At 40.0% G+C, this 27,485-nt stretch overlaps 1 protein-coding gene across 9 annotated transcripts in view; it reads right to left on the reverse strand.

Annotated features, from left to right (window-relative positions):
* Positions 1 to 984: 984 nt before the first annotated feature.
* The window catches only part of RAPH1 (Ras association (RalGDS/AF-6) and pleckstrin homology domains 1), a 236,082-nt gene continuing 209,581 nt past the window's right edge, over positions 985 to 27,485 (reverse strand). For 8 of the 9 annotated variants that reach the window (XM_089670628.1, XM_089670647.1, XM_089670621.1 and 5 more), the window contains 6 exons: positions 21,583 to 21,726; positions 18,152 to 18,262; positions 13,409 to 13,507; positions 12,172 to 12,292; positions 5,723 to 5,865; positions 985 to 3,308 (listed from right to left, as the gene is read on the reverse strand). In XM_089670628.1, coding sequence (XP_089526754.1) covers positions 1,323 to 3,308; positions 5,723 to 5,865; positions 12,172 to 12,292; positions 13,409 to 13,507; positions 18,152 to 18,262; positions 21,583 to 21,726 — 2,604 coding nt within the window. In that variant the 3' untranslated portion in view covers positions 985 to 1,322. The remainder of the gene's footprint in view (positions 3,309 to 5,722; positions 5,866 to 12,171; positions 12,293 to 13,408; positions 13,508 to 18,151; positions 18,263 to 21,582; positions 21,727 to 27,485) is intronic. The other variant, XM_089670643.1, reaches the window with a different exon arrangement.

Raw genomic sequence — 27,485 nt, forward strand, 5'->3', positions numbered from 1 at the left:
CATATTCATGTGTCAGAATGGTCCAGTCTAGACCTAAATCCAATTGAAAATCTGTGGCAAGACTTGAAAATTGCTGTTCACAGATGCTCTCCATCCAATCTGCCAGAGCTTGAGCTATCTGCAAAGAAGAATGGGTAGAGACAAAATGGTAGAGACAAAAAGATTTGCAGCTGTAATTGCAGCAAAAGGTGGTTCTACAAAAGTATTGGCTCAGGGGAGCTGAATACAAATGCACACCACACTTTTCACATATTTGTCAAAAATTTTGAAAACCATTTATCATTTTCCTTAAACTTCACAATTATGTGCCACTTTGTGTTGATCTATCACATAAAATACATTTATATTTTTTGGTTGTAATATGACAAAATTTGGAAAATTTCAAGGGGTACTTTTGCAAGGCACTGTATCTTACACATTTGACTTTAAAAGTTTTACTTAAACGTATATACCACAAGGCATTTGCCATTTCCTCTAATAGCCAGAAACCCCTCCACCGTACAGACCTCTGATTTAGCTTCAGTTTGATACTAGAAGCTTCCGGACATCTGGACGAAGCTGTGTCCAGCTGTACTCCACTTGTCTAATTAATGCATTTCAGGTGCCATCAAGAACATTCTTATGGGATAGCATGCAGATGGGTAGGGCAGAGAAAACATTAGGAAATCAAAGGTGTTTATAAAAGGGGAAACAAAATCAAGACGTGCACAAGTTTACTGGCTATAACGGTAATAGCAAACACCCTTTAGGCTTTATTTATTAACGTATTCACAGAAGATTCACACATTTTCTAACTGGATTCAAGTGGAAAACTTTGTGGATCTTGGGTGGAAGTTGTGTGAAAACATTTATAAATAGACTTGTTTAGGCCTGTTTAAAACAGCTCATAGATTCACTTCAAGTCATATTGATGTGGGTGACTTAAATAGTAGAACATCTACTTTATCAAGTTTTAGAAACTTTTCTAAGTCAATCCAGACAGAGTGAGATAAAACATTCTTGTTATCTTTTATTGTACATCTGCTATATTATTAATTACAGAATTATATGCCTATTGTAGGAATACATGCAGACACACTGCACACCAACATACACTACAAAAAGGTTTCTTTATATGTAGAATATGAACTTTTGGTCCTGTCCACACTGGGAACTAGTGATGGATCTCCAGAAATTGTTTCTGCTGAACAGGAGGCGTATGAAGTGCACAATGACCCTTATCCCAAGCTGCATTTCTTGAGTGAATATTATGACACAAGGATCCTAAATTCATAGTACATTAGTTTTCAAAGTTTGTAACTAGACAAAAAGTTGTTAATTGATTACCAATCTCTAGAAAGTTTGGTATTCTGGTCTCTTTTAGGTGGGGCAGGTGGTGGTCCCCTTCGTAACGTTGCATAGCCTGATAAATGGCTGCCACCATAGCAGTTTGGTTTTTTATGGTCTCCTAATAGTTCTGGTGGTGGTGGAGGCAGTACCATATCATCCATTGTGGCAGTGGGTTCTGGTCTGGATAAACGTGCTGAGGACAATGAACTATGTCTTGTAATAGACTTTCGCTGCAGAGTCTTATTAAGGTCAGCAAGAAACTCTGGCTGTACACTTAGGCTAGGCTTCGGTGAAGTTGGTACTTGAGGACTGATGGGAGAAGGTTCTGTTACTTCAGCTTGCATTAGCCTCATGCTGTCATTTCGTTTTGGTCTTGTAGGGGGTGGGGCCTTCTTGACAGATGATTTTGACCATGTCTGAGGTTGTGGGTTCACCACAGCGACTTTTGGAGAGGTGCTGCCAGAAAACAGAGCAGGAGGGCCATCTGGGGGTGGAGGTGGAGGTGGAAGAAGCTCAAGATCTGCTGGTGGAGGTGGAAAATCAGATTCTGAATCGGATGGCGGAGATGGAAACTCCATAGTGGTTTCTTTTGCTGAAGGCAACATCTGAGCAGAAAGGTTTCCTTGCTGAAAGGCCATAGGCAAGTTTACTCCAGAGAGGTTAAGTTTAACTGGCTTTGGTGGAGCTGCAGGTGGTTGTGTCGATTCCTTAGATGGAGATCCAGGTGATTCCTCAAATTTGCTAACAAGGCTGTCCACAGAGGACTTCTTTGATTCATAGTATTCCGCAGAACTATTAGATTTAATGCTAGAGTTTCGCTGTGGAGTAGGAGGTGGCTTTTTGCCACCAGGACTTGATGTCTTGCTAGATTTTTTAGCAGGAGAGCCTGTTTTGTCTGGTGTTGGAGAAGGTGGCGGCACAGGTGATGTTGAAGGTGGTGGTGGTGGTGGTGGTGGAGGTGGAGGCAACAAATCTAAGCTACTCTCAGGGGGAGGAGGAGGGAATTCAGGTGATGGAACCGAAAATGGCTGCCATTTTGGTTTTGCTTTAACAGCTGGGGGAGACTGGGGAGCAGTACTTGGAGTTGCTGGCTTAGGTGCCTGGGAATCTGAAAGAGATATTTGTGGGAATTGACTGGCAATTTGCTTAACAGAGGGCATGGCTGACTGTGGAGAAGAAGGAAGCTTGGCAGAAAAGCTTTGTTGTTTAGGTAACGTTGGAGGTGGTGTTGGGCCAGATGGAACTGTTGGGGCTGAAACAGGCTGTTGAGTCTGGGAAAGTGTGAAGTGTAGCTGCTTTTTTGGTACTGTAGGTGGTCCTGTGGCAACAGTGCTTGTTGGACTAGCAGCAAGTACTGCAGTTTTAGCAACAGGGACAAACTGCTTGTTTGGAGCTTGGAATGGTGGTGGAGGAGGTGGGGGTGGTGGTGGAGGAGGTGGTGGCGGCGATGGGGGAGGTGGAGGAGGCTGTGCAGACTGGACTGTGTTATTTTGTTGGACCTGATGAATTTTGAGAGGAGGTGGAGGTGGTGTAAATTGGGGCATGGATGGTGCACATGGGTTTGGTTTTAGCATTGCCATGGCAGATCCAGGAGGGGGGGGTGGAGGAGGAGGAGGTGGTGGTGGTGGTGGAGGGATTGCTCCATTTGGAGTTACTAACACATGTGGTTTTGCAGCAACTGTGCTGTGTTGACTAGTTTGGCTTGCTGAAGGTGCTTTGAAGGTTGGCCCAGGGTACTGAGCAGCATTTTGCAACCTTGTAATGGTACTATACTTTGCAAACAATATAGGAGCAGACTTAGACTGGGTGGGAAGTGGGGGAGGAGGGGGTGGAGGCGGCGGTGGAGGTGGAGGGGGTGGAGGCGGAGGTGGTGCCAGTGGTGATGGCTGAGATGCAGCTTGAGGAGAAATGGCTTTAATCTGGATGTGCGATTGTGGAGTCAGTGATGTTAGGGGTCGATTTAGAGTCTCAATCCGAGCCTACAAATAAATATAAAAAAAAAACACAAACAGAAAAAACATGAATATAACCATATAATATAATAATTCTATAAACACAAGTGAAAATCACAACATAAAAAACTGGTGCTCGAAGGACAGGAAGCAGTCAGACAAAAACACAGAACACTGAGGAAAACCTTGAAATACACATTTACACACAAAGTCCACCTTCATAAAAAAAAAAAAAAAATAAAAAGCTGCGGGTAATTGTTTTACATAGATGCAACAATTAACAGTTCCCATTTTCAGTCATGAATCCCAATGTCCAGGGTAAGACAGATTACAAAAAAGAAACATGAATGACTTTCAAAACATATGATGTAGCATAAGGGTATGACAAAAAAGGCAGTTTCTGAGAAAGGATAGCAACACAGGGACAAAAGTGATAATGCAGTAGAGTCAAAGTAGAGCGGGCAAGTTAGGCAGAACATAGCTTATTTCCCTATACTGCAACAGAAGTTCCCAAGAAAAGATGCAGTATTTCATCAATCTGTTACAAAGATGAGACTGCCCCTTGTGTCCCAGTATAACCCAACTACCTCTCTGGACCCATTATTTCCTTATTTAATACATAAGGAAATCCTTATGAAATAAATAGATTTCACTTCTATTGACAAAGTCCTTTGTAAATGAATAGCTTGCACTTGATATTTTATTACCTGCCTGGATGCTGGAACGGTGCCCTTTTTCTGTCTAGTGGTGCTTCAATATGGGTGTAAAATAATCACTTCCAAAATTCATATGTATTACATACTAAATGTGGCCACAGAGGATGCAATTTTCTTTCCTGCAACCACTAGTTGAAGGAAAGAGAATCACTTGATTCCCCCATCAACAAAGTCAGTGTTGATAGGGCAATCCCTCCCGCGGAGTTATTGTGTTACCCTGGCGGGGGGGGGGGGGAAGGGGGGATGGGGGTCAGCAGGATGCAAGGCAATCCACCATTAGCACAATGGAATGTCAATGGAACTGTGTGACATTTTAATAAAGTTAATTATAGGAAAAAATCACTGCTATAATTACACCACTTCCCACCAGCCACTGCATTGTAACACACTGGCTGGTGTGAATGGACCCTTGGTAAATCAACCCCAATGCATGGGCAAATTTCACTGCTTGTAATCCGAAGTAGCCAGGGTGTGATTCAACCCGCTGACATTTATACAAAGTGGAATTGCCTTTTAAAGTGACAAAGTATGGCTGCTGACCCTGTCATTAAAAAAAGCATAGAGGCTGCCATTGCTGAATTCTGTTTTGAGAATGCTGGGTGTCATGCTGATGCTATGGCTTCAATGCCTTCTGAGTCATTGACCTGGCACTAGTTTAGGGATAATAAAGTTAAGGAATTGCGACACTCCTTACAGCTTGCTTTTTCCAGGTTTGTGACTCAAAAGTAATGCAATCAGCCAACTTGCATTTTCAGGGGTCGAGGTGCCCATACTTTTTTTGACACTTTAAATGATGTCTGCCAGCTAACCTCCTGAAAATGCTATTTTCCTAATTTTCCACTGCCTCCTGAATGTCTGGCAGCCACTGCTCTACTACCTCTGAAAAGAGTGTCCCATGCGGATTGATTTCAGAAGGGAGTAGAGAATAGCTGATATGTATGTATCAGCACAGTGTAGAACAGACAGTGAGGAGATGAAGAATAGTTTGGGAAGACATTAGGCTTCATGACCACATTAAGATATCTTTCAGTTACGATTTTAGCATACCTCCACTGTATATAATTTTCACACAAAAAAGGCCCAATGTTTTTTGTATATGGAAAAAGTTAACCAAACAGAAGCCATAGGGTGTTTATGTTAAGATACGTTCATGTTTTTAAGAAAAGATTAAGGGTTCTGTAGAAAGTTAGTCTGGAGGATTCCAGTTAACAACATCCAGGTTAAAAGGTGCTTTTCATATGACCCCTGACCTTAATACTGCCCCGTACAAATCGCTGTGGGCTTGATGGCCTTAGCAGTGGTGGGCTTCGCATTTGGTACCTGGGACAATGAGGCAACAGGAGAAACACGAGCAGTGAAATAAATGCGTGGCGACAGAAAAGCAAAATGATGCAAAAGTGTATATTCCGACCCCATTCATTATGATTTCCCATGCAATAAAGGAAATGTAGCAAATATATAAAAGGGTCAAATTCTTTTTTTTTGTTACACATGTCTCTTAGCTATGGACTCAAAACTTGCCCAATGGAATGGTCTTGTGAAAACATCATGGAGATGGCTTTGTTCAGAAATGAGGAATGCTACACATTGGTCTGTATAATGGGATGGGAAATCAGGTATGGGGTACAGGAAATAAGTGAAGAAACCAGCAGCCTGCTATTCATGCAGCCCAGCTGCTCATGCCTACATTCTTTACATAGGCAAGTACTGTGCAGGTGCTGCTACCTTGCTGGACTCCTCCAGCTGGGTCCCTCTCTTCCAGGCTTCCGAGAAGATGGAGCTCACAATACTCTGGGAACGGACGTGGCAGGAGGCGAGGGAGTCAGAAAGTCCGCTGTCTGATTGGTTGGAATGGTTAGATTGTGATTCTGTACAAAGAATACAAACACTGCAAGTATATCCCAAAGCATTTTAACCAAAACCTTTGTCATAGTAGTCTCAACAATGTGTCTCAGAACATCTACTAAGTTAGACAGGTCTGTTTAAAAGTGTGTGTAACCCATAAATGTATACTACTTTAAAATATGGAAGAATCAATACATTAATCTAGAAATCATTCAATTAAAATTATTTCAATTTTGGATAAATATCACTTGAAACTTCCACTGGCTTTTCACATTTCACAAACCTTAACAGATTTCAGAACCACGGTTCCTTCTGCCTGCCACAGCCATTAATTGGAATTAAAGCGGTAGTAAAGTAATTATTAAAAAAAAAAAGAAAAAAAAGTCCAGTCCCCCAACAAGGTAATATAGTAATGTGTATGCATCGCATACTAGCACATTATGAAAGACTTACCTTGAAGTGAAGCCCTCCAGCGGTGTGCTGTCACCGCTGACAGGGCTTCCACCTTCACCCAGTCTTCCTTCTGGGTTTGTGGGCCCTGGCTGTTTGAATGGCGTAGCCGCCATGATGTCATTCCTGCGTGTCACAGCAGTGGCATAGAGCTCTGAAGGGACAACATGAGTATGCCAGTCTTTCAGAGTGCATGCACTGGTGACCGCACCAGATGTCAAACAAGGGAATATCTCCTAAACTGTGCATGTTTAGGAGATATTCATTATAATCTTACCTGTAGGTGAAAGTCACAAAACGGAATTTACTACCGCCTCAATTAGTATTGTTGTTTTATTAGATATACTGTATATTCTGCAGTTACTAACCACTTTCCAAAAGAAAAAAAACCACGAAAGGGCACACTCTCCTTGTGCAGTACCGTAGTTGCAAATGAATTTATTAAAAACGTGACAAATGGATACTCACAAAACTAATGTAAAAAAAACGAACATGAAGCCAAATGGGTCAATGTCACACAACTGAAGTCCTGTGATGATGGTGCCCGGTTGGAAAGCTGACGCATTTCGGGAGTTGAACTCCCTTTTTCAAAGCTAAGATGATAGAGAATGTCCATGCCACATATATAGGCAGAATAACTAATTGAAATCATCACCACACCCCCTCCATGGAAAATAGCCCCACTGCTGGGTCCTAAAGCTGTTTGCTACATGTGTCACTTCCATGAATTAAATGAATCATTTATTTCCATTAATTTAATTCATGGAAGTGACACATGCAGAAAATAGCTTTAGGACCCAGTATTGGGGCTATTTTCTATGGAGGGGGTGTGGTTATTCTCCCTATATATGTGGCATGGGCATTCTCTATCAGATTTGAAAAAAGGAGTTTGACTCTCGAAACACGTCAGTTTTCCCAACAGGCACCATCATCACAGGGCTTCAGTTGTGTGACATTGACCCATTTGGCTTCATGTTTGTTTTTTACATTAGTTTTGTGAGTATCCAATTGTTACGGTTTTAATAAATTCATTTGCAACTATGGTAATGCACAAGGAGAGTCGCCCTTTTGTGTTTTTCTTTTGCTAGCATCAAGACTCTCCCATCTTTAGAGGGCTGCATCCCACAAAGTGACAGTTACCGTTTTATATGTGGAGAATGAAGATTAGAGCACTGCTGTTTGTTTCATTTGGATTAACCACTTTCCGCCAGTCGGACGTTTTATGATGCCCTCAGGTTTCAGTGGAGATGTCTGGATGATGCTTGCAGCTACAATATCATCCAGATATCTTTTTTTTTAAGCCGGCGATTCCCTCCTGTGTGCTTTTACAGGTGGCAGGAAGGGATGCCCCGCTGCCCAAAGGGGCTTCTCCATGCTCTCCTATGTGATTGGGGAGCCAGAGAAGTGTTCCGGCCGGTGGTTTACCATAGAGCCTGCCAAGGACCAGATTGTCTCAGGCTGTCTCTATGATCCTGGGAGGCCAGAAGCGATGTCCAGACGTCACTTCTGGCTCAGGCAGATGTAAACACTGCCATTTTTTTGCTGGAAAGCAGAGATCATTTTTTTTTTTTTTATTTCATGCTTTCCAGTATAAAGGAGAGAATTGTGGTCTTATAAACCCTAGATCTCTCTATAAGGAGGACCTGTCATGCCTTATTCCTATTACAAGGGATGTTTACATTCCTTGTAATAGGAATACACGTGATAAAAAAAATAAAGGGGAAATGTAAAAAAAAACAAAAAAAAAACAAAACAAAAAAGATTTCTTTAAAGTGCCCCATGATCTCGTGCTCGTGTGCAGAAGCAAACACATAAGTAGTTCGTGCCTGCATATGTAAATGGCGTTTGAACCACACATGTAAACTGGTAACCTGTAAAAATGTTTAAAGTGTCACCTACGGAGATTTAAAAATCTTAAAAATACCGTAGTTTGGCGCCATTCCACGAGTGTGTGCAATTTGAAAACGTGACATATGTTATCTATTTACTCGGTGTAACACCATCTTTTAGATTTTGCCAAAAAATTGGGTTATATATTGTGTTTTTTCACATTAAAATTCTTTAAAGTTTATTTTTCCCCAAAAAATTGCGTTTGAAAAATTACTGCACAAATACAGTGTGACATGAAAAAATTGCAATGACAGCCATTTTAAACTCTAAGGTCTCTGATAATATATATATATATATATATATATATATATATATATATATATATATATATATATATATATATATATATATATCTCATAAAGAAAACATACAATTGTATTTTATATAGTCAGGTAAATATAAAAGTTATGTTATATACACTGTGTGCACATTAGGCAAGTTGTATTTTTGAGGATTAATTTCATTATTGAACTACAGTGCTATCAGTCCATCCAAAATGTTAATAAACCTCAAACCGGATTATTTAAGAAAGTAAAAGTGAGGTTTTAGCTTTCTTAGGAGAATACCTATGTGTGCACAATTATTGGGCAACTATTAGTGTGCAGAATTATTATGCAACTAAATATTAAAATGAAAAATTTCCCATCTCACTTGTTTATTTTCATCTGTTAAAGTGAGAATAATAAACTCCAAATAAACATTTGTGACATTTAAAAAAAAAAAAAAAAAAAAAAAAAACAGGGACAAATATAGCCACCCTTCTTTTCAACAACAGTCATAAGCCTTCCATTCATGGAGTCTGTTAGTTTCTTGATATGTTGACAATCAACTTTTAGTGCAGCAGCAACCACAGCCTCCCAGACACTGTTCAGAGGGGTGTACTGTTTTCCTTCACCATAAATCTCCCATTTAAGAAGGGCCCACAAGTTCTCAATAGGGTTTAGGTCAGGTGAGAGAAGGGGGCCATGTCATTATTCTTTCATCTTTAAGGCCTTTACTGGCTAGCCATGCAGTGGAGTTTTTTGATGCATGCGAGCATTGTCCTGCATAAATATAATGGTCTTCTTGAAAGATGCAGTCTTTTTCCTGTACCACAGCTTGAAGAAAGTGTCTTCTAAAAACTGGCAGTAGAATTGGGAGTTGATTTTGAGTCCATCTTCAACCCAAAAAGATCCAACTAGCTCATCTTTAATAATACCAGTCCATACCAATACCTCAACTTGCTGGTGTGTGAGTCAAAGCAGAGCTCTGTGTCCGTTACAGATCCTGCCATGACCCCATCTTGTCCGTCACTAGTCATTTCTCATCTCATCAGTCCATAATACCTTTGAAAAATCTGTCTTCAGATATTTCTTGGCCCAGTCTTGACGTTTCAACTTATGTGTCTTGTTCAGTGGTGGTCGGGTTTCAGCCTACCTTACCATGGCTATGTCTCTGAGCAATGAACACCTTGTACTTCTAGGCACTCCAGGTAGGTTGCTGTTTTGGAATATGACAGCACTGGAGGATAACAAGTTTCTGGTAGCTTCATGTTTTATTCTTCTTAAAGCAGAGTTCCACTCACACTGTCAAAAAATAAAAGTCAGCAGCTACAAAACTGTAGCTGCTGACTATTAAAAAACAGCCGCTTACCTGTCCCTTGTTGTGTCCCCCGCAGCCCGTTTCACTGCCCATCAGGTGATCAGACTGGAAGTGGGTACCTGTCAAATTCGGGTGACAATCCTTAATGGGGAGCGGGGAAGCAGTCCTTAAAGCGGAACTTCCCCTTTTGGGTGGAGCTCCTCTTTAAATCTTTGACAGTTAATTTGTGCCTTTTTTCTCAATGCGTTTCTTGCGACCCTGTTGACTATTTGCAACAAAAATGCTGGTTGGCGTGGACTTTGACTCTGCAAGACATTCTATTGATTACACCTAGGAATCCTGGCTGGCGGTTCCCTGCAAGAAGGAGAGAGTGACTTCTACTGCAAAATCAGATGAGCTTTACACTATCATCTGTCTTGTGAGTGTTTTTAATCTGTAAGAATAAACCCACTGCTTTTAATTACTGCACTTAGGTGGCACCCCCCTTTTTTCCTTTAGTTTTGGAATATGACAGCACTGGAGGATAATGGGTTCCTGATAGCTTCCTGTTTGATTCTTCTCAAATCCTTGGCAGTTAATTTGCGTCTTTTTTTTTCTCAACATGTTTCTTGCGACCCTTTTCATTATTTGCAAAAAAAAAAAAGTTTGATGGTTCTGTGATCGCGCTCCAATATCTTAGCAATTTCAAGCGTGCTGCATCCCTCTGAAAGACTTTTTACAATTTTTGACTTTTCAAAGTCAGTTAAATCTCTTTTTTGTCCCATTTTGCCTGAGGCAAAAGAACCTGCCTAATAATTATGCACACCTTTATTGAGGGTGTTGATATCCTTAGGCCACACCCTCCCTCATTACACAAATACACATCACCTGATTGATATGCTTAATCAAATAAGCATTCAAGTTTATACAGCTTGGAGTTAGACAATTTGGTCAAAATACTAATTTGCCTAATAATTGTGCAAACAGTGTAAAATTATTTAGATTTACTACCTGCAAACACAGAAGGTGACAAGTGTCAAGCAAGATCAACAGTTTTCATCTTGTTGGATAGAGAAATGCTGAGGAGATATAGCTACACATGCTGTTGACTGACTCATACTCCCTCTGTCCTAGTGGTGCTTTAGTACAGCTCAAAATCCACCTTGAATCCACCTTGCATTTAAGAAGATCAGTCATGTTGCCCTGGATGGGCAAAGTAACAAATTATTTTGAAAACTCAACATCCCCTCCCTCACACACTAAAACTCACTTGTGGCTTACCTTGTGGTCCCCCCCAGCTCTGCTTCCCTGTTAGAGTAGTGGGTGTAAACCCTATGTTAGCTCTATGTTGGTCAGTATCAGACTTTATATAGGGTTATTCATCTTCTCCCCTCCTATACCTGACAGTGATTGAGTCTGGTAACTGATAGTGCCAGAAATGCAGTGAGCTTCTAATGTCTGTATTGCATTGAAATCCCAATTAAAGGATAAGTTGACCTTTTGGACAAAAATAATAAATGCACTTTTTTTTGCAGGTAAAAAAATGTGCATTTATTATTTTTGTCCAAAGAAGCCTAGAAAGCATTGTACCAGTGATTAGTAGATCACTGATGCCATGCAGGTCTCCTGCAGACCTGTCAGAATATCTGCTTGCTGAACGGGAGGTACGAGCAAGCAGATATTCTGACAGGAAGATTCAATGAATGAATTACCACGGCACTCCACAGCGTGGCTGCAGCTATGGGAACATGTTACATGTTCCACCCTAGAAATGGGTGGAACATGTAACATGTTCCCAAAGGTGAACGTATACTTTAGGCATTGTTTCTACCTTTTGGGCTTCAGAACACCTTGTCTCCATAACATAAAGAGTGCTTTGTCAGCTCACTACATGAAGATCAACAGGCATTTTATTTGTACTTGCAGCATTTTTAAACTGATAAAACGTAGAAATGAGCAAGTAATACAGAGACGTACGGTATATAAATTTATCTATGCCCAGTTATGTGGTTTAAGGCTAGTCACACAGAAAACAGTAGGAGCAGTAAAACTCCTTTATATGGTTTTATAATGGCTGCTACAGAAAGCAGAACCACAAGGTTTAGAAAGTAGATGAAGCTCCTTTTCAAGCATATTATTCTTTCCATCCACCCAAAACTGAATCTTAGTTCTGAGTAATTTTTACTTTTAATGAAACAATCATAAATATATGACAAATCTTCAGTTACCATGAAGTTGAAAAATATTTCTTTCACATCAGTCTTTATATTTCTTGAAGGTACTAATTATTAAATGGAAGAAATAAAGGGAAGAATTCAGCATACCCCATAAGTTAAAAGTAGAACATTTTCCATTTTACCTAAATAATGTGGTTCAGAGCTCCAGTGCTGTGTTAAGATCCTGGCTTAATTCAAAATCGTCAGACTTACCTGGTAAACTGGAAGAGCTGGATCCAGATTTCATGCTGGAACTAGATAGGGATGTCCAATCATAAGCTGCCTCTGTCCTCTTCAAAGCCTCTTGATAATTAATGTAGAGCTGCTTCCCATACTAGAAGAGACAAATGCATTTTATTTGTCATGTCCTACACACTTTTTGAGTGCCTAACCAATACTAAGATCTCGCCAACATTTTTTATTAGGGGAAGTTAACCCCATCCTGGCTTCAAGGTCCTGGCCTCAAGGCACAGTGGCTAAGCAGTTTGATGAAATAATCGTCTTGGTGAAAATCATCCTGTGAGAGAGAAAGCACTTGCAAAAAAACAAGGCTGCATGGGAGTGTGTGTTATACAAGAAGATATCTCTGTAGCCTTTCATTTTCTGCAAGTGTCCAAACACCTAAAAGAAACTGCTTATAACTCAGCTGTAATGACCTAAAAAAGCACATGTCCTGTACTGTGAGATCATGAAATATATAATCTAATATTTTTTAAGCACTGTATAAAAGATTTATTATTTTGTTATTAAATACGCTCCTAACATGGTTAGAACATGTGCTACTCTGTGCTTAGCTTGTATACGGGTGCCTAGTATGTGCGCAAGTCAGGTTTTTAATTATAGCGTACAGCACAGAGATGACACTTGTATGGCTGACTAAATCCCACAACAGCAGCATCTGTACATGTACATGTTCCAGAAGTCAATAAACACCTACTGCATTGGAAGTGAAACACTCTAAAAGACAGACAGTAACTCCCTACGCGGTCTTTTTTTTTTTTTTTTCTTTTTGTATACCAGACTTCGGGCAGTTTCAGAGATCAGATGCCTCTAATGGTTTTTACAGGGTGTGTTGTTTTTTTTTGCTGGAAGAAACAACTAATTACAGCATCACTGGATCAATGTCAAAACCTTCTGGTATTGTTCATAGGATCACTACATTCTCATTTACTCAGTAACTTGTCCAGACTTGGACAGATCACCATTATGACCTTTACTGCTCCTTTTGATGTTAGTTTTGTCTGTTTTTATCCTTAGATCTGGCAGTTGACAAGACATCTAATGAATGTGCAGTAAGGAATCTGATCACTCTTCCTTTCTTTGACAGTAAAACAGACCAAGGCTGAGTAACCAGATGTAGACAATGTGTTGAACACAAAGGCCCCTGGCCTCATGTAAGATGAATGTGTTCCTATTGTATAGGCAAAAAAAGGAATGTGAGAGAGATTACCTTTGCTATGCGTATTCCGTTAACCCACTGGTGTAAAGTTCGGACATCATCACAGCACAGATACTTGATATACTGGGACTTTTTCTGAATTTGAGGATGCTGTAAAACAATGAACAGACATATCAATATTTAATACTAGATGCACAGTTGTAAAGCAAAAAAGCATCAATGGTCTATATGTTCAAAATGTATTCACCATTTGTTTTGGATATATACGGTTAATCTAGCAACAGCTCAGAATGAAGCCTTAAAAATATCAATGTTTCAAACATAAGAAAGTTAATTTTTAAACCATCCTTGTTTAGTCTGTACAATCTGGATTACTGGACGCAAAGAGTAAGACATACCAGAAATAGGTGTGTATTTGCAGCAAACAGGCTGCAGATGAAATCATAGGTGAAAAAGGATGAATCAAAGATAAGGACTATCCCAACTGCAAGTGTAAAGTATTTTTGAAGTACAGTCTAATGCTATATCTGAAATGTATTTTCATTAGCAAGAGAGAGATATATAAATAAATAAATATATATATATATATATATATATATATATATATATAAAATCCTTTTCTAGAATGTGGATGTGTTTAATATTTTTACATTTATAATATTTACAATAAACTAATTGCTCTAAAACTCCCACAGACTGCTTTATGCCAGGGAATCTGTTAAGAGTTACACTTTAGCAGCAGGCCACTGGATGGCAGTGCAGGAATAGAAGCAGGCGCAAAAAAAACAAAAAACAAACCAACAATGGTTTAAGTTTACACGATTAATAAATATTCCCATTTCATAAGATTCTGAAGTAGGATTGGCACTGTCATTAGCTACTTTCCAGTACCATGCTGATGAGGCTCAGAAGGCCAACACTATACTGTCCATGGGAAGAGTCAGTAAAAGCCAAAAGATGTCTTAAAATCCCACTCAGCAAGACTCTCACTCGCAGTCCAGAGCCTGAACAAACCTTCAACTCTAACCCCAGCTGCCTCCAGAAATGACTACTTAAGCTCCAGAACAGGTCTGGCCTAGCACAGTAAAGTTTTCTAGTGTCATCTTTCTAGCACAGCAGAGAAATACACAGCAGCATGTTTCCCTAGTAAAACACACAGCACATTATGTAAAACAGCAGACAGTTAAGCCTTTGATCACCCCAGATGTTAACCCCTTCCTGCCCAGTGTCATAAGTACAGTGTCAGTGCTTTTTATTAGCACTGATCACTGTATTAGTGTAATTGGGATGTCAGTGGCAGTTAGTTCCCACCCAGTGTCAGAATGCCCGCTGCAGTCCCGCTATAAGTCGCTTATTGCCGCCATTACTAGTATAAAAAATTTTTAAATAAAAATTGCAGTATATATATATATATATATATATATATCTCCATTTGCAGACGCTATAACTTTCACGTAAACTAAATAATGTACATCTATTTTTTTTTTTTTATCAAAGACGTAGCAGAATACATTTTGGCCTACATTTATGAAAAAATTAGAGCTTTTACATTTTTTACTGGATATGTTTTATAGAAAAAAGTAAAAAATATACATTGTTTTTTCCAAATGGTCTTTTTTGTTTGTTGATAGCGCAAAAAATAAAAACGGCAGAGGTGATCAAATACCACCAAAAGAAAGCTCTATTTGTGGGGTAAAAAAGTATTTAAATTTAATTTATGTACAGCACTGCATGACTAAAGTAACGTGGCGCCGTAACACAAAAAATGGCCTGGTCAGGAAGGAGGGTAAATCCTCTGGAGGGCAAGTGGTTAATAAAAACGTTCTTGACCATTTTTCTCTTTTACTGAAAGAATGGGATATATTTGAATCATCAGAAATATTAGACAAGCATAACAAAACTTCATTGTCCATTTCCATTTCCATTTTCAGACATTGCACACATGACAGTACAGTTCATCCAGAAAGTATTCACAGTGCTTAACTTTTGCCACATTTTATTTCAAAATGGATTAAATTAATTTTTTCCCTCAACATTCTACAAACAATACCCCATAATGACAACGTGAAAGAAGTTCGTTTTGAAATTGTTTCAATTTGTTAATAACTAAAAAAAAACAAAAAAAAAACACATGTACACAAGTATTCACAGCCTTTGCTCAATTATTTGTTGAAGCACCTTTAGCACCAATTACAGCCTCAAGTTGTTTTGAGTATGATGCTACAAGCTTGGCACACCTTTTTTTGGGCAATTTCTCCCATTCTTCTTTGCAGTACCTCTCAAGCTCCATCAGGTTGGATGGGGAGCGTCGATGCACAGCCATTTTCAGATCTCTCAAGAGATGTTCAAAAGGGTTCAAGTCTGGGCTACTCCAGGACATTCACAGAGTTAGCCCGCAGCCACTCCTTTGTTATGTGGGCCGTGTGCTTAGGGTCGTTGTCCTGTTGAAAGATGAATCGTCACCCCAGTCTAAGGTCCAGAGCGCTCTGGAACAGGTTTTATCTAGATGTGCATTGCTGCATTCATCTTTCCTTTGATCCTGACTAGTCTCCCAGTTCCTGCCGCTGAAAAACATCGCCACAGCATAATGCTGCCACCACCATGCTTCACTGTAGGGATGGTATTGGCCAGGTGGTGAGCGGTGCCTGGTTTCCTCCAGACATGATGCTTGGCAATCAGGCCAAAGAGTTCAATCTTTGTTTCATCAGACCAGAGAGTTTAGTTTCTTGTGGTCTGAGAGGTACCGTTTGGCAAACTCCAGGCAGGCTGCCATTTGGCTTTTACTGAGGAGTGGCTTCCGTCTGGCCACTCTACCATACAGGCCTGATTGGTGGAGTACTGCAGAGATGGTTGTTCTTCTGGAAGGTTCTTCTCTCTCCACAGGGAAACGCTGGAGCTCTTTCAGAGTGACCATCGGGTGCTTGGTTACCTCCCTGGATAAGGCCCTACTCTCTCAATCGCTCATTTTGGCTGGGCGGCCCGCTCTAGGAAGATTCCTGGTGGTTCCAAACTTCTTCCATTTATGGATGATGGAGGCCACTGTGCTCACTGTGACCCATCAATGCTGCAGAAATCTTTCTATACCCTTTCCTAGATCTGTGCCTTGATACAATCCTGCCTCGGAGGTCTACGGACAATTCCTTGGATTTCATGGCTTGGTTTGTGCTCTAACATGGACTGTTAACTGCTCAATTTTGAGTGTCATGGCAAAGGCTGTGAATACTTATGTAGATGTGTTTTTTTTTTAATTTTTAATAAATTGCAAAGATTTCAAAACAAACTTCTTTCATGTTGTCATTATGGGGTATTGTTTGTAGAATGTTGAGGAAAAACATTAATTTAATCCATTTTGGAATAAGGATGTAACATAACAAAATGTGTCAAAAGTTAAGCACTGCGAATACTTTCTGGATGCACGGTATATAAACAGTAGAGGAGGAGTTTTAAGAGTTCATGCACACACGGCTTTTACATGTATTTTATACCTAGCATGATTTTCAGGTATTTACCTGCACCCAGGAAGTCCTATGTGCAGCATACAATCTGTCATACATGTGAAAACAAAAGCATGGCCATGTACAGCTCTTAATTGTATGGTAGGCTGTACACGGCATGTGTGGCTCTCGATATGCAGGAAAGGACTGGGATATACTAGATGCATAAAATGCCAGTAAAAGCGCTGTGTATAGGAACCCTAAAAGTATTTAGATAACAGTACAAATGGTAAGGTTATGCAGGTTAAGCAGATGAAAAGTAGAAATGATGGAGTTATAACGTTAAGTAAGCAGTGAAAATGGTAGAGTTATGAAAGTAAATAAACTGTAGAAATGGTGGGGTTATGAAAGTAAGCAGATACACCATAGAATTGACAAGGTAAGCAGATAAAAATAAAAAGACATGCATTAAGAGTTCATAATAGACTGTAATTTTGAGAACAGTATTAAAACAGTTTTTTATTCCAGTTATTCAAATATTTTATTGAAATACAGTTTATCTGCTACTTCAAAATGATCTGCACACTACCCTAAGCTATTTTAAATGTATAAAAGTCAAGGGAGTAGCACTGATGGGAGGACCTGCAATATGTAAGCTCCAATCTTTGGAGTTCATCTCTTACAACTTAGCTCTAGCTCCGGAGTTTAACCCCACAAAAATCTGATTGCTCTCCTCTACAGCTCCAAGTCATGAAGCCAGGTCTGAGTTCCAGAGCCAAGCCTTGTCATCATCACTCCAACACAAAAGTGACCAAATACATTTCCATAGGCTGTAAAGAGAATATTCTGATCCCTGCATAAAACTCTAGGTTTTATGCGTCACAAATCACCGACAGTACAAACAATTGGCAACTACCCCAAACTATAACTGGCCTTTGCAGTAAGGAGCACATGGAAGGGAGACACCATTGGTTTGTACTGTTGGTGAATTGGTGAGGGGATGCACTGGATACCTTTTCTGCCCTTGTGCTATTGCTGGGTGTCCAGTGCATCCCTATACCTTTAAGGAGGTGTGGGCTGCCTCTAGGCATACCTGACCTTAATCTATCAATTATCATATATGTGCTACAACTTTGGAGACTCTCAATATTTATAGATTTAGAACTGAAGTATGCTGGGGTGTAGTGATGTGGTACCTGCAGCTTACGTATATACTTGCAAATGTGTGCACACTAAACCCTTTGTTTTACCATGAACTGTTGGACAGATTAATTTGGTTTGTTGCAAGCTGGCTGGTGTGCATTGTAAACCTTCCTTAAAAACACTTCAGTTTACCAAGTCATTATAACTAAAGGCTTACCTTTAACACCAGGCAGTAGTCAGTGGGTGCCTTGTATTTGCTGCGATACTCCTGACCATAGTAAACATTAACATGATCCAGTTGAAGAAAACAGACAAGGTCTCTAGATGCCTGAAAATAAGAAGGATTCAGATATTTCTAGTTTAGTATTAACAATGTAATCTGTCATTCTTTTATCCGTTTCTTCATGTTATTTACTACTAATAATGTTCAGAAAGGCAACGCTCTGCCGTCTATGGGAGCGCGTTCTGAGTCAGTAAAGGCAAAAAGAGGAATTTTGATACAGGCATGAATATTCATACACCACTTATAGGCGTGTTTGGACACTGGCACCTCCCCTATAACTACAAACCACTCTGAGGTTTGTAGATAGCAATGGAGAGTAAGCCAGGGAATGGAAGGGAGGGTGCCTTGTGTCCTGTACTGTGCTCCAAGATATGGCATTTATTGGCAATTCAAAATGCCTTATATATTTTTTGGGCAGTACAGGACACAGAAAGAATATTAATACATCGGGAACATTTCCAAGTAATGGACAGGAAGAGTGGGCAACAATGAGGCAAACAGAACTGTGCTAATAGACCCAACAACATTCTCAAAGAGATTTCAAGAGATTTCACTTTGAGAATGTAGGCTTCTGCAATCAGATTTTGTATCCATCGTGCAATGGTGGACTTTTTTCATTGTAATTTTACAACTTTTTGCAATCATTACATTCAAAGCAAAACAGAGATTGCTTACAGTTCAGGTTCTGCAGTTATCTTACTACTTTACCACATCCTTTCAAAACATTAATACTGATACTTATTCCATGTACCAATCAATAGGTTTGTAAAGCTTGTCAGAACCTGCATACCAAAACAGTTATGTTTTACCTTGAAATTGTTATGTGACCTGCTATTTAATAGAACGTTTTGAACTATGCTAATAGTGTGTCTTTTCTTATTATTCAAAAAATGATTATACTTGCTTTTGTACTATCACTTGTCAAATGGTATTAGAAAGTGTGGGAAATAATATACCTTACCCGTTATTCAAGAAAACAACCTATGTGATGCTAGGGAAGGTGGTAACGTAGTTGTCACAGAGTACACATTTTATCTGTTCATGAACAAGGAATGTTGCAAAGTGTTTTGTAGGTCTCTTTGTACCCAAAGGGACATGGCAAAACAGAGGAGACTCAGTTTACACAATGCTAAAGCTTTTGTGAACAGAGGCAATGAGCTTTTCAACGTTGGCAAGCTTGTTAGGGGGGGGAAGCTCCTTATTCAATAAAATGACCATCTGAGGGAGAAAAATCTTCCGCAGCTTCTTTCAATACTGCCTCAATATCCACTTCAATTCATTAGGAGATGTAAGATGAGATGAGTTTGGCGTTTTTGGGTTCTGGACGGAAATAGCTGTATTAAAGCCATAATCTGTCCAAGGAAATGGGACACAGATGCAGAAAAAACTGCTTTTAGGTTGCTTATGTGCCTGAAATAAAGGTAGAATTGAATGTGAAAACTGGTATTAGAGCCGGTTCTTGCTCCGGTGAAAGGCACATTGTCACTTTGAGGTTGAGTGCTGTGTGGGTCTTGGGCAAAGTGAATGTTCACCTCTGATTTTACATTGATTCCCATAGCTACAAGTGAGGGTATTCCCATATGGTTTACTCATGGAATAGGGTGAAGAGAATAGGGTAAAGTTTGACTGAAAGGAGTATGCAGTAACCCAGGTGTACACCGTTTTGTAACAAATCCTCATGGTGAAAGTGCCTGAATACATTACATGGGCTCTAGGTGGAAGTGACATTAAAAGAGTGCTACCAGTGGTAACACCTGGTCATCCAACTGAGACTGAGCGGTTAAATTCTAGTGGCAAGTTTATAGGTGTTCATCCTGTAGGTGAAGACAGTCCAAACATAGTCCTGTTTTTTTACAGAAACGGTCAGTCTTACCGGCCCGTGGTGCTATAAATAAAGTCCAGGCTCGTCCATCGCAATGGGCATACTCTCAAAAGGGGTTTTTAGGGACTGGGTTCCAGAACGATAGGTCTTTACCACCTTTGGCTAACTCAACACTTTGCACCTAGTGCCAAAGTGAGTGTCAAAGCAGGATACAGTGCCCAAAGCAACAATACAGACCATCCCCACAGCGTGGGGTCTGAGTATGGCTCCCAAGGTTTTATCAAGGTTGTGCTGATCCATATATACTGTTTCTATGATGCCAGTTTAAGACAGTGAGGATTTGATTGATTGAAGAATTGGAAAATAAAATAACAATCAAAAATAATAAACTAGATAAACCATGGATGATTTTCTCTGTGAAGGAGAAAAGATCCATCACCTTCAGACACTAGCACAAAACTGAGGACTCATGGAATGGGGTAGGATTATAGGGGATGCACGCAGGGGCATATATCTTAAAGTTTTGCCAGTGTCCAATCACCTGAAAGTACATGCCTATAACTCATATTGTATGAATATTCTGCCTGTGTTCTGCATTGTACAATTAAGATAGATGTTTTCAAATCTAAATGAGAAGGATTTTTTTATTTGCAGGCATGTCATGTATAAATAACACTTACCATGGTACTGGATGGTCTGAAGAATTTATCTGCATGTATATCACATTTGCTAAAATCTTTTACGTGTACTTGGTATCCCAGTGATATCACTTCACATGCTGAAAACTACTACCAACACTTACTAACATGCACAGCAAAACAATAGGCTGTCACCCAATGATATTCTGGAGGTCCTGTTCAGCCTAGCAATGGAAACATTTTATGAGCATAAATTAAAGTGAATCTGTCACAAGTGAGGCAAGAAACACCGGTGGACTTAGACACTACAACCATCATTTTGTTTTATCACTAGTTTTACCTGGACAATAATAACAGCTCACTAAACTTGCTGCTGCTTTGACATGGGAGAAATAAGCATGGACTGCTCATTTTACATTTGCAAAACTGACACTTTATATGGGGTATATTGGCAGAGCAGAGGGAGGAGGTATGCCCCTCTTCTGTGTTATTCAGCAAAGTCATTTAAGCTTCTGCAGGTGAGCTCCTAAAACAGTAAAGAAAATAAAAGCAAATTGCTAGACATGCCTTTTAATCCCTTCATGCTGCCTCCCTGCAGCCATTTAACTGGGCTTTAATGTCAGGTGGTAGAGTGGCTTCCCAATTACCTGAACTCTGTGATTGGCTCTCACAGTGGTCACAAGATCAGAAGCCTTCCTTGCTGCCCCCTGATCAGAAGCCGAAACTAAGAGCTGTATGCATAGGTGTGACGTCTGTGCGTTAAGGCCTACTTTTCCTACCACACACAGGAACAGGACAGGAAATTAACACAATATATAATTTGACTAGGGGTGCCAAAGTTTTCTTATAACTGTACATAGGGGTTGTTTTCAATCTTGTGAGCATACTGTTAAATACTACATTACCTTCGCCTTTCCTTTAGGTACATAGTAGATACCAGATGCTCGAAGTAGGAAATAGCGCTTTTTCCAGGATTTTTTTCCATCATCCTTTAACCAAAGGACCCCTTCAATTTCTGGGACAGATACTGAACTACCACAGAAGCATTCCTGAAGACACAAAAGTTAAAAAAATCCAGCTGTTTTGCATGCCTCACAGTAACATATAACCATAACCAAATTACTTTACTATTAATGTGATTATATTTATATTCAGAACTGAAGAACCTTAAGATCTGCATCACCTTACACCATGTGTTCACCATGTGCTACAATACAGCTATTACGCAGAAGAAGCTGCTATGGACACATCAAAAAGAATCCATATTCTCATTCTTTGTGTTTTATGTACCTTCCCATGAGAAGAATAAGGAAACACCCGAACACAAAGAGCTAGAATATATTTAAGTTTTAAAAGTGTAGAGGTCTTGTATACTCTCACAGTCCATGTCCTTAAAGTCAGTAATTTACATGAACTCCAGTGCTTTCAGACAGAAATTCTACTGCTTAACATTCCAAAAGTTAAAAATTTCCAGTTCACAAGTATTTACTATAGAGTACATTTCTACTTCAACAACTCAAGGCATAGCTTTTAATCTTACATTTTGGTGTTAAACAAGCAAACTAGATTACATTAACTCATTTTGTAATTGATAAAAGAACTATTCAATGTAAGAACAGAGGAGAAGGTTAAAGTAGAATTCCAGGGACAACCTAACTACTCCTAAAAATGCTCCCTCCCCCATCCAAAACTTATTCTGACAAACCTGTATAAAAAGCCCTGTACAGTTATGATCTGGCTCCCCTGTGTCAGCTAGCAGCCATTTCAGGAGAGAGGAGGGAGCACCGACAATGAATTGGCTATATGAGCCAATGGGTGATGTTACAGCTCTCATTACCAGCAGTTGTCAAGTGCTCTCTCCTCTCCTCTGCAGCTGGTGCTGGCTGGCACAGTGGAGATCACATGACCAGACCGTCCTGAAAATAAGTATACAGATCTTTTTCACACAGTTTAGTCAGAATGGGTGTTAGGGTGGCAGTGGGGGGGGGGTGGGTTTAAGACTAGCTAGGTTGTGCCTAGAATTCTACTTCAGGAACACATTAAAGCCACTAAATACAAAACTAGGTCTCTCCAGTGGGGACACACTGAAATAAAACACCTTTTTAGTGAAAGAGGGAAAGGTAAGAACTTCTGTAAGGTTATTACTGTATGTGTCCTACTGTCAAGGTGACAGATGCTCCCCTTTTCTCCTGCTGTGAAGGTGGAGTTAATTAGGAGACACAGGATAAAGTATTCTGGTACTTTGTGCTATGCTGCTGCCTTTGCCGATGTGGCCTATGGTGCCCAGTCCATCGATTTCTTGTTGGAGGTGAGTAATATATGGGTATGTGGTGAGAAAATGATTTTCCCCATTTTCACCCATATAGAACTATTTTGTATTCCATCTGTCCAGTAGGGGAAGCATGGGTTTGCGACCACGTTCTTGGGTCCCTGCCTTTCTGGCTCTAATGTGTGGTTGGGTGTAATTCAGGAGCAAGATGACGAGTGCAATACATGCATGCATGTAACGTAGGAGCGGTGGGGGGAGAGCTGCACATGCACGGTGATGTCATTTGCATCCACGTCCCTCCAGTGACGTCACATGCGGAAGGGGTATAAAAGGATGTGCGTCTGATGGCAATGTTCACACATGGACCTGAAGCACTGCATTAGACAATTTTCCATCATGCTTTATGCAAGTGATCCTAACCTATATTGGCCACAAAGTAACTTTGTTTTTGAGTTTTAATGGGCATTTACGAGTTCATTTTTGTAGCTCACACATAGGTGGGTCCTCTGGACAGTTCTGTGAAACTCTGGGGGGTCTGAAGTATTTAAATCTTTGGGATGAGATTCCAATTATGCCTTTCTGGATACATGAGATAATCTCCTACTTTTACAACCCACGTGGTGTTATGAAATCATTTATTATCTGAGTCCTTATTTATAGGGTATGTATTAACCCCTAATAATAGGTAACAAAATCACCCATAACAAACTATTTTTGGTGATCGATAATTTATACGCATCTTTCTTTTTAATTTGTTTCAGTTTCACTTTGTCTTCTGTGTCCCTTATATTCCTCCTGTGGTTTACTAATTACTGCCCAGGACTGTGAACAGGTGCATGTGGGGTGGGTTTATTCATCACACCTATGCAGGTGTCTATTCAATAATACAAACTTGTTGTTGGTAAGATACCTTTCATCAAATTTAAATGGATGTACAATTCTCTGTTGTCGTTGTATGTTATATGAAACATGTTACTTTTACTATGAATGTCTGCATTTTATTGTAGCTTGTAATTTTGTAACAGCAAGCAATTTTATCTTAGTCTGTGGTCATGTGCTTGAAGTGATACACATATTTAAAATGTTTTATTTTTCTGACTTTTTGTAATAAAATAAATGGTATTTTATCCTTGATATATTGTTTTTTATTAACACCTTAAAAATCCCAAACGGGGTTGAGAATCCATAAAGCATACTTTGAAGAGGTAATATCTGGAATTGCACTTGTAAGAAAAAATTGCTTCCTTTACAGGGAATTTTATACATGTTGTTCTGTTGAATATATGTGACATATTCTGTGAAGATATAATCTGGCATTACACAATATATATATATATATATATATATTTTCTCACAGTACATTTTTATTTATGCACTGCATATTTTTGAAATACGTTTTGAATGTCTGGTATCAGGATATTGTGCTAGCTGCTATATTGGGGCTTTTTTCCTTTAAAACTAGCGCATATTTCCTTTCCTTTTTACCTTATTGCTATCCGTTTTCAATTTTACAGTGTGTTGTCAGAAGATTAAAAACTTAAAGACATATAATCCTTCCCACTCTACTCTTTAAAAAAAAAAAACAAAAACACCCAATTGTTTAGTATTAAATAATATATGTTGTAACAACAAGTAAATATATACCCAACATGTCACACTTTAAAATTGTGCACACTTGTGGAATAGCAACAAACTATGGTACTTACAAATCTCCATAGGTGATGCTTTAAAAGCCTTTATAGGTTACCAGTTTAGAGTTACACAGGAGATCTGGTGCTAGAATTATTACTCTCGCTATAATGTTTGTGACGATATCTTACGTTTGTGGTGCGAACGCCGTTTACATGTGCGTGCGCTACCTATGAAAGTGTTCACCTTTGCATGCAAGCAGAATGTCCCTTTCATTTTTTTTATTTTTATCACTTATTGTTATCACAAGGAATGCAAACATCCCTTGTGGTAACAAAAAGAAGGGACAGGTACTCTTTACTGAGAAATCTGGGGTCTAGTAGACCCCAACTTTCTCATCTACCCTTGGAAGCTTCGGATCAAACTCGGAATGGTTCGATGCGAAGCTTTCCCTTGTTCGCAATGGCCAGTAAACAACCGTCTGAAACCGGAAGTGACAGCATACTCGTCGTTTCTGGTTTCGTATACCATAGAGATGATCGGGGACATTCCCATTTCCGATCTGCTCTATGGTAAGCATTGGGACAGTATAGCCCAGAGAGACACCACAGGGCGGAGGGAGGATTATTTCAAATTCTTTAGTCACTAGGATGGCTTTTACATAAAGTAGAATCACCAGCCCTAAAAAAACAAAATACTGGGATGATGCCTGAAGCTGCAGGCATCATCCTGGTATAACCACTGAAAGTGCCTACATAAATCTAAGGCAATTGGCAAGTGATTAAAGTTTAAATCCTCAAAATACATTCCAGGCATATCAAAACAATACAGATAAAATAGCTCTACAATCAGCAAAGTCCATGCTCTGTGCTGAGTAAGAAGCTTTAGCAAAGGTGTTTTAGACCTCTACAGAGAGACCATTGCTTCAGTGCCAATAACAAGGGTCCTTCTACAGCTTGCTGTCAGGGGACAGACTTTTCTAGTAAGGCTGTGGATGCTATCTAAAGAAAGCAAACAGTGAGACTTTCCACATTTTGTGTTGGTTCAACTAGAAAATATTTAGTGAATTTCAATTGCAAGTTTTGTTTGGGTATAACCTGGCTCTCTCTGTATACACCTCGGTATACTGTGGAACCAGTGTGTGTCTGTAAACACGACTGCTCATTTTTTAAAATAAAGAATGGGAATGTGGGAACTCAGCACAGAAAATGTGGGAACCTCATATAGTCCAAGGGGGAGGGGTGTGAACATGGTGCTCACTAGCGGCGTTGCTTAGGAACTCCTGCACCTGCCGAAGATGGTGCTCACCTGACCCCGTTATGTGCCTGCCTGTGTGTGCTGTTTACCGTGTGGCTGCTGGGTGTCCTGGGTGTGTAAGGTCCACTGTGGTCGGTGGTCCAAGTGAGTGGAGAGAGCCGTTCAGGTGCATAGTGCCGGTGCCGCCACCTGTTATCAGAGGAAGGACCTGGGAGGACAGCGGAAAAGACCGGAAGGACCCGAATGATAGGTCAGGTGACCGGACAGCAAAGCATGGGAGCCGAGAGCTGGAACCAGGTGGACGGAGCTCCGCTACACCTTCCCCAATGGGCCCCAAGCTCGTACCTTTCCACTATTGTGGTGGAGGCTCTGCTAGGATCAGAGTGTGAGCGGGAATTGTTTGCGATGCGAGAAGCGAGGGGAAAGCACCATGGAGCCGGCTAAGAGCTGTAAAGCAGTGTCCCTGGGAGAAGGACCACCAGGCCTGGGACCTCCCTAATGCTAAACGCTAAAAGGCAGCTAACGTAATTCGGGAAGTAAAGAAACTTTTGATGGCAGCAGCAGGTACAGCACACAGGAGAGGGTGAGTGGCCGGGGGAGGCGTTAAACCCCCAAAACTGAGCCCTTGTATGGTATTGTTCAGGCTGCATGGCAAAAAATAATATCAGTATCTTGGGAGGTGTCTTAGAGGCCCAGAGGTGGATGGGACAGTGTACCAAGGACTCAGATTGAAATATAAATCTGCATCTAACAGCATAATTTCCTGTAAGCCTGAGAAAATGAAGAGTAGATCTGTTAAAGGAGGGGGAGGGAAAACCCCCCAGTCAAATTGAAATACAAGTACGATAAAAAAAATACATGCCTCTACAAGAGAAAAGTTCAGAGGAGCTCAACTATAGAAATTCAAGGAGAGAGGAGCAATTTTGGAGGTCAAGGGAGATCAGCAGAAAGAAATTTCAAAATTGGAGAGAGAGAGAGAGGAGAAAAAGAAACATGGAGGAGCAAGAAGTAAAGTCACAAATGCCCACAAAAACAGAAATATCTGTGATGTTTTCAAAACTAGAAACCTCTATAAAAAGTGAAATGGTAGTGTTACACAGTGTTATGGGACAAATCTTGTCACAGGTAGAGGAGATGGAAGGGAAGCTGGATACTTATGCACAAGAAATCAATTAGGTAGAAGAACAAATGGAAGAATTGAAAAGACAGCAGAGACTGTTGGCCTATAAACTGGAGGATCAGGAAAACAGAGACAGAAGGAACTATTTAAGAATCAGAGGTCTACCAGAAATGGTTGAAGGCGAAAACTTAAGGGACACTATGAGAAGATTGTTTAACCCCATAAAGGGGAGAAGATAAACAGAGCAATTGAAGATGGAAAGAGTGCATCAGATAAGAAGATCTCAAAGAGTTTCACCAGATACCCCTAGAGACCTGATAGTAAGATTCTACCACTATGAAGAGAGAGAAATTATTTTGAAAAATCTACGTGGGATGTCAGAAATAAGGTTTGAGGAGATGAAAGTGCAAATCTTTGCAGATATACCGCAGGAGATTCCAGCAAGAAGATTATGAGACTATTGTTAGATCAGATGCAGAACAAAAACATCCACTATAATTGGGGATTCCCGGAAAGATGGGAAATCAGAAGTT

This window comes from Staurois parvus, unplaced genomic scaffold (assembly GCF_062004578.1).
Source record: "Staurois parvus isolate SC_StPar_1 unplaced genomic scaffold, SC_StPar_1.0 ptg000011l, whole genome shotgun sequence".
NCBI lineage: Eukaryota > Metazoa > Chordata > Amphibia > Anura > Ranidae > Staurois > Staurois parvus.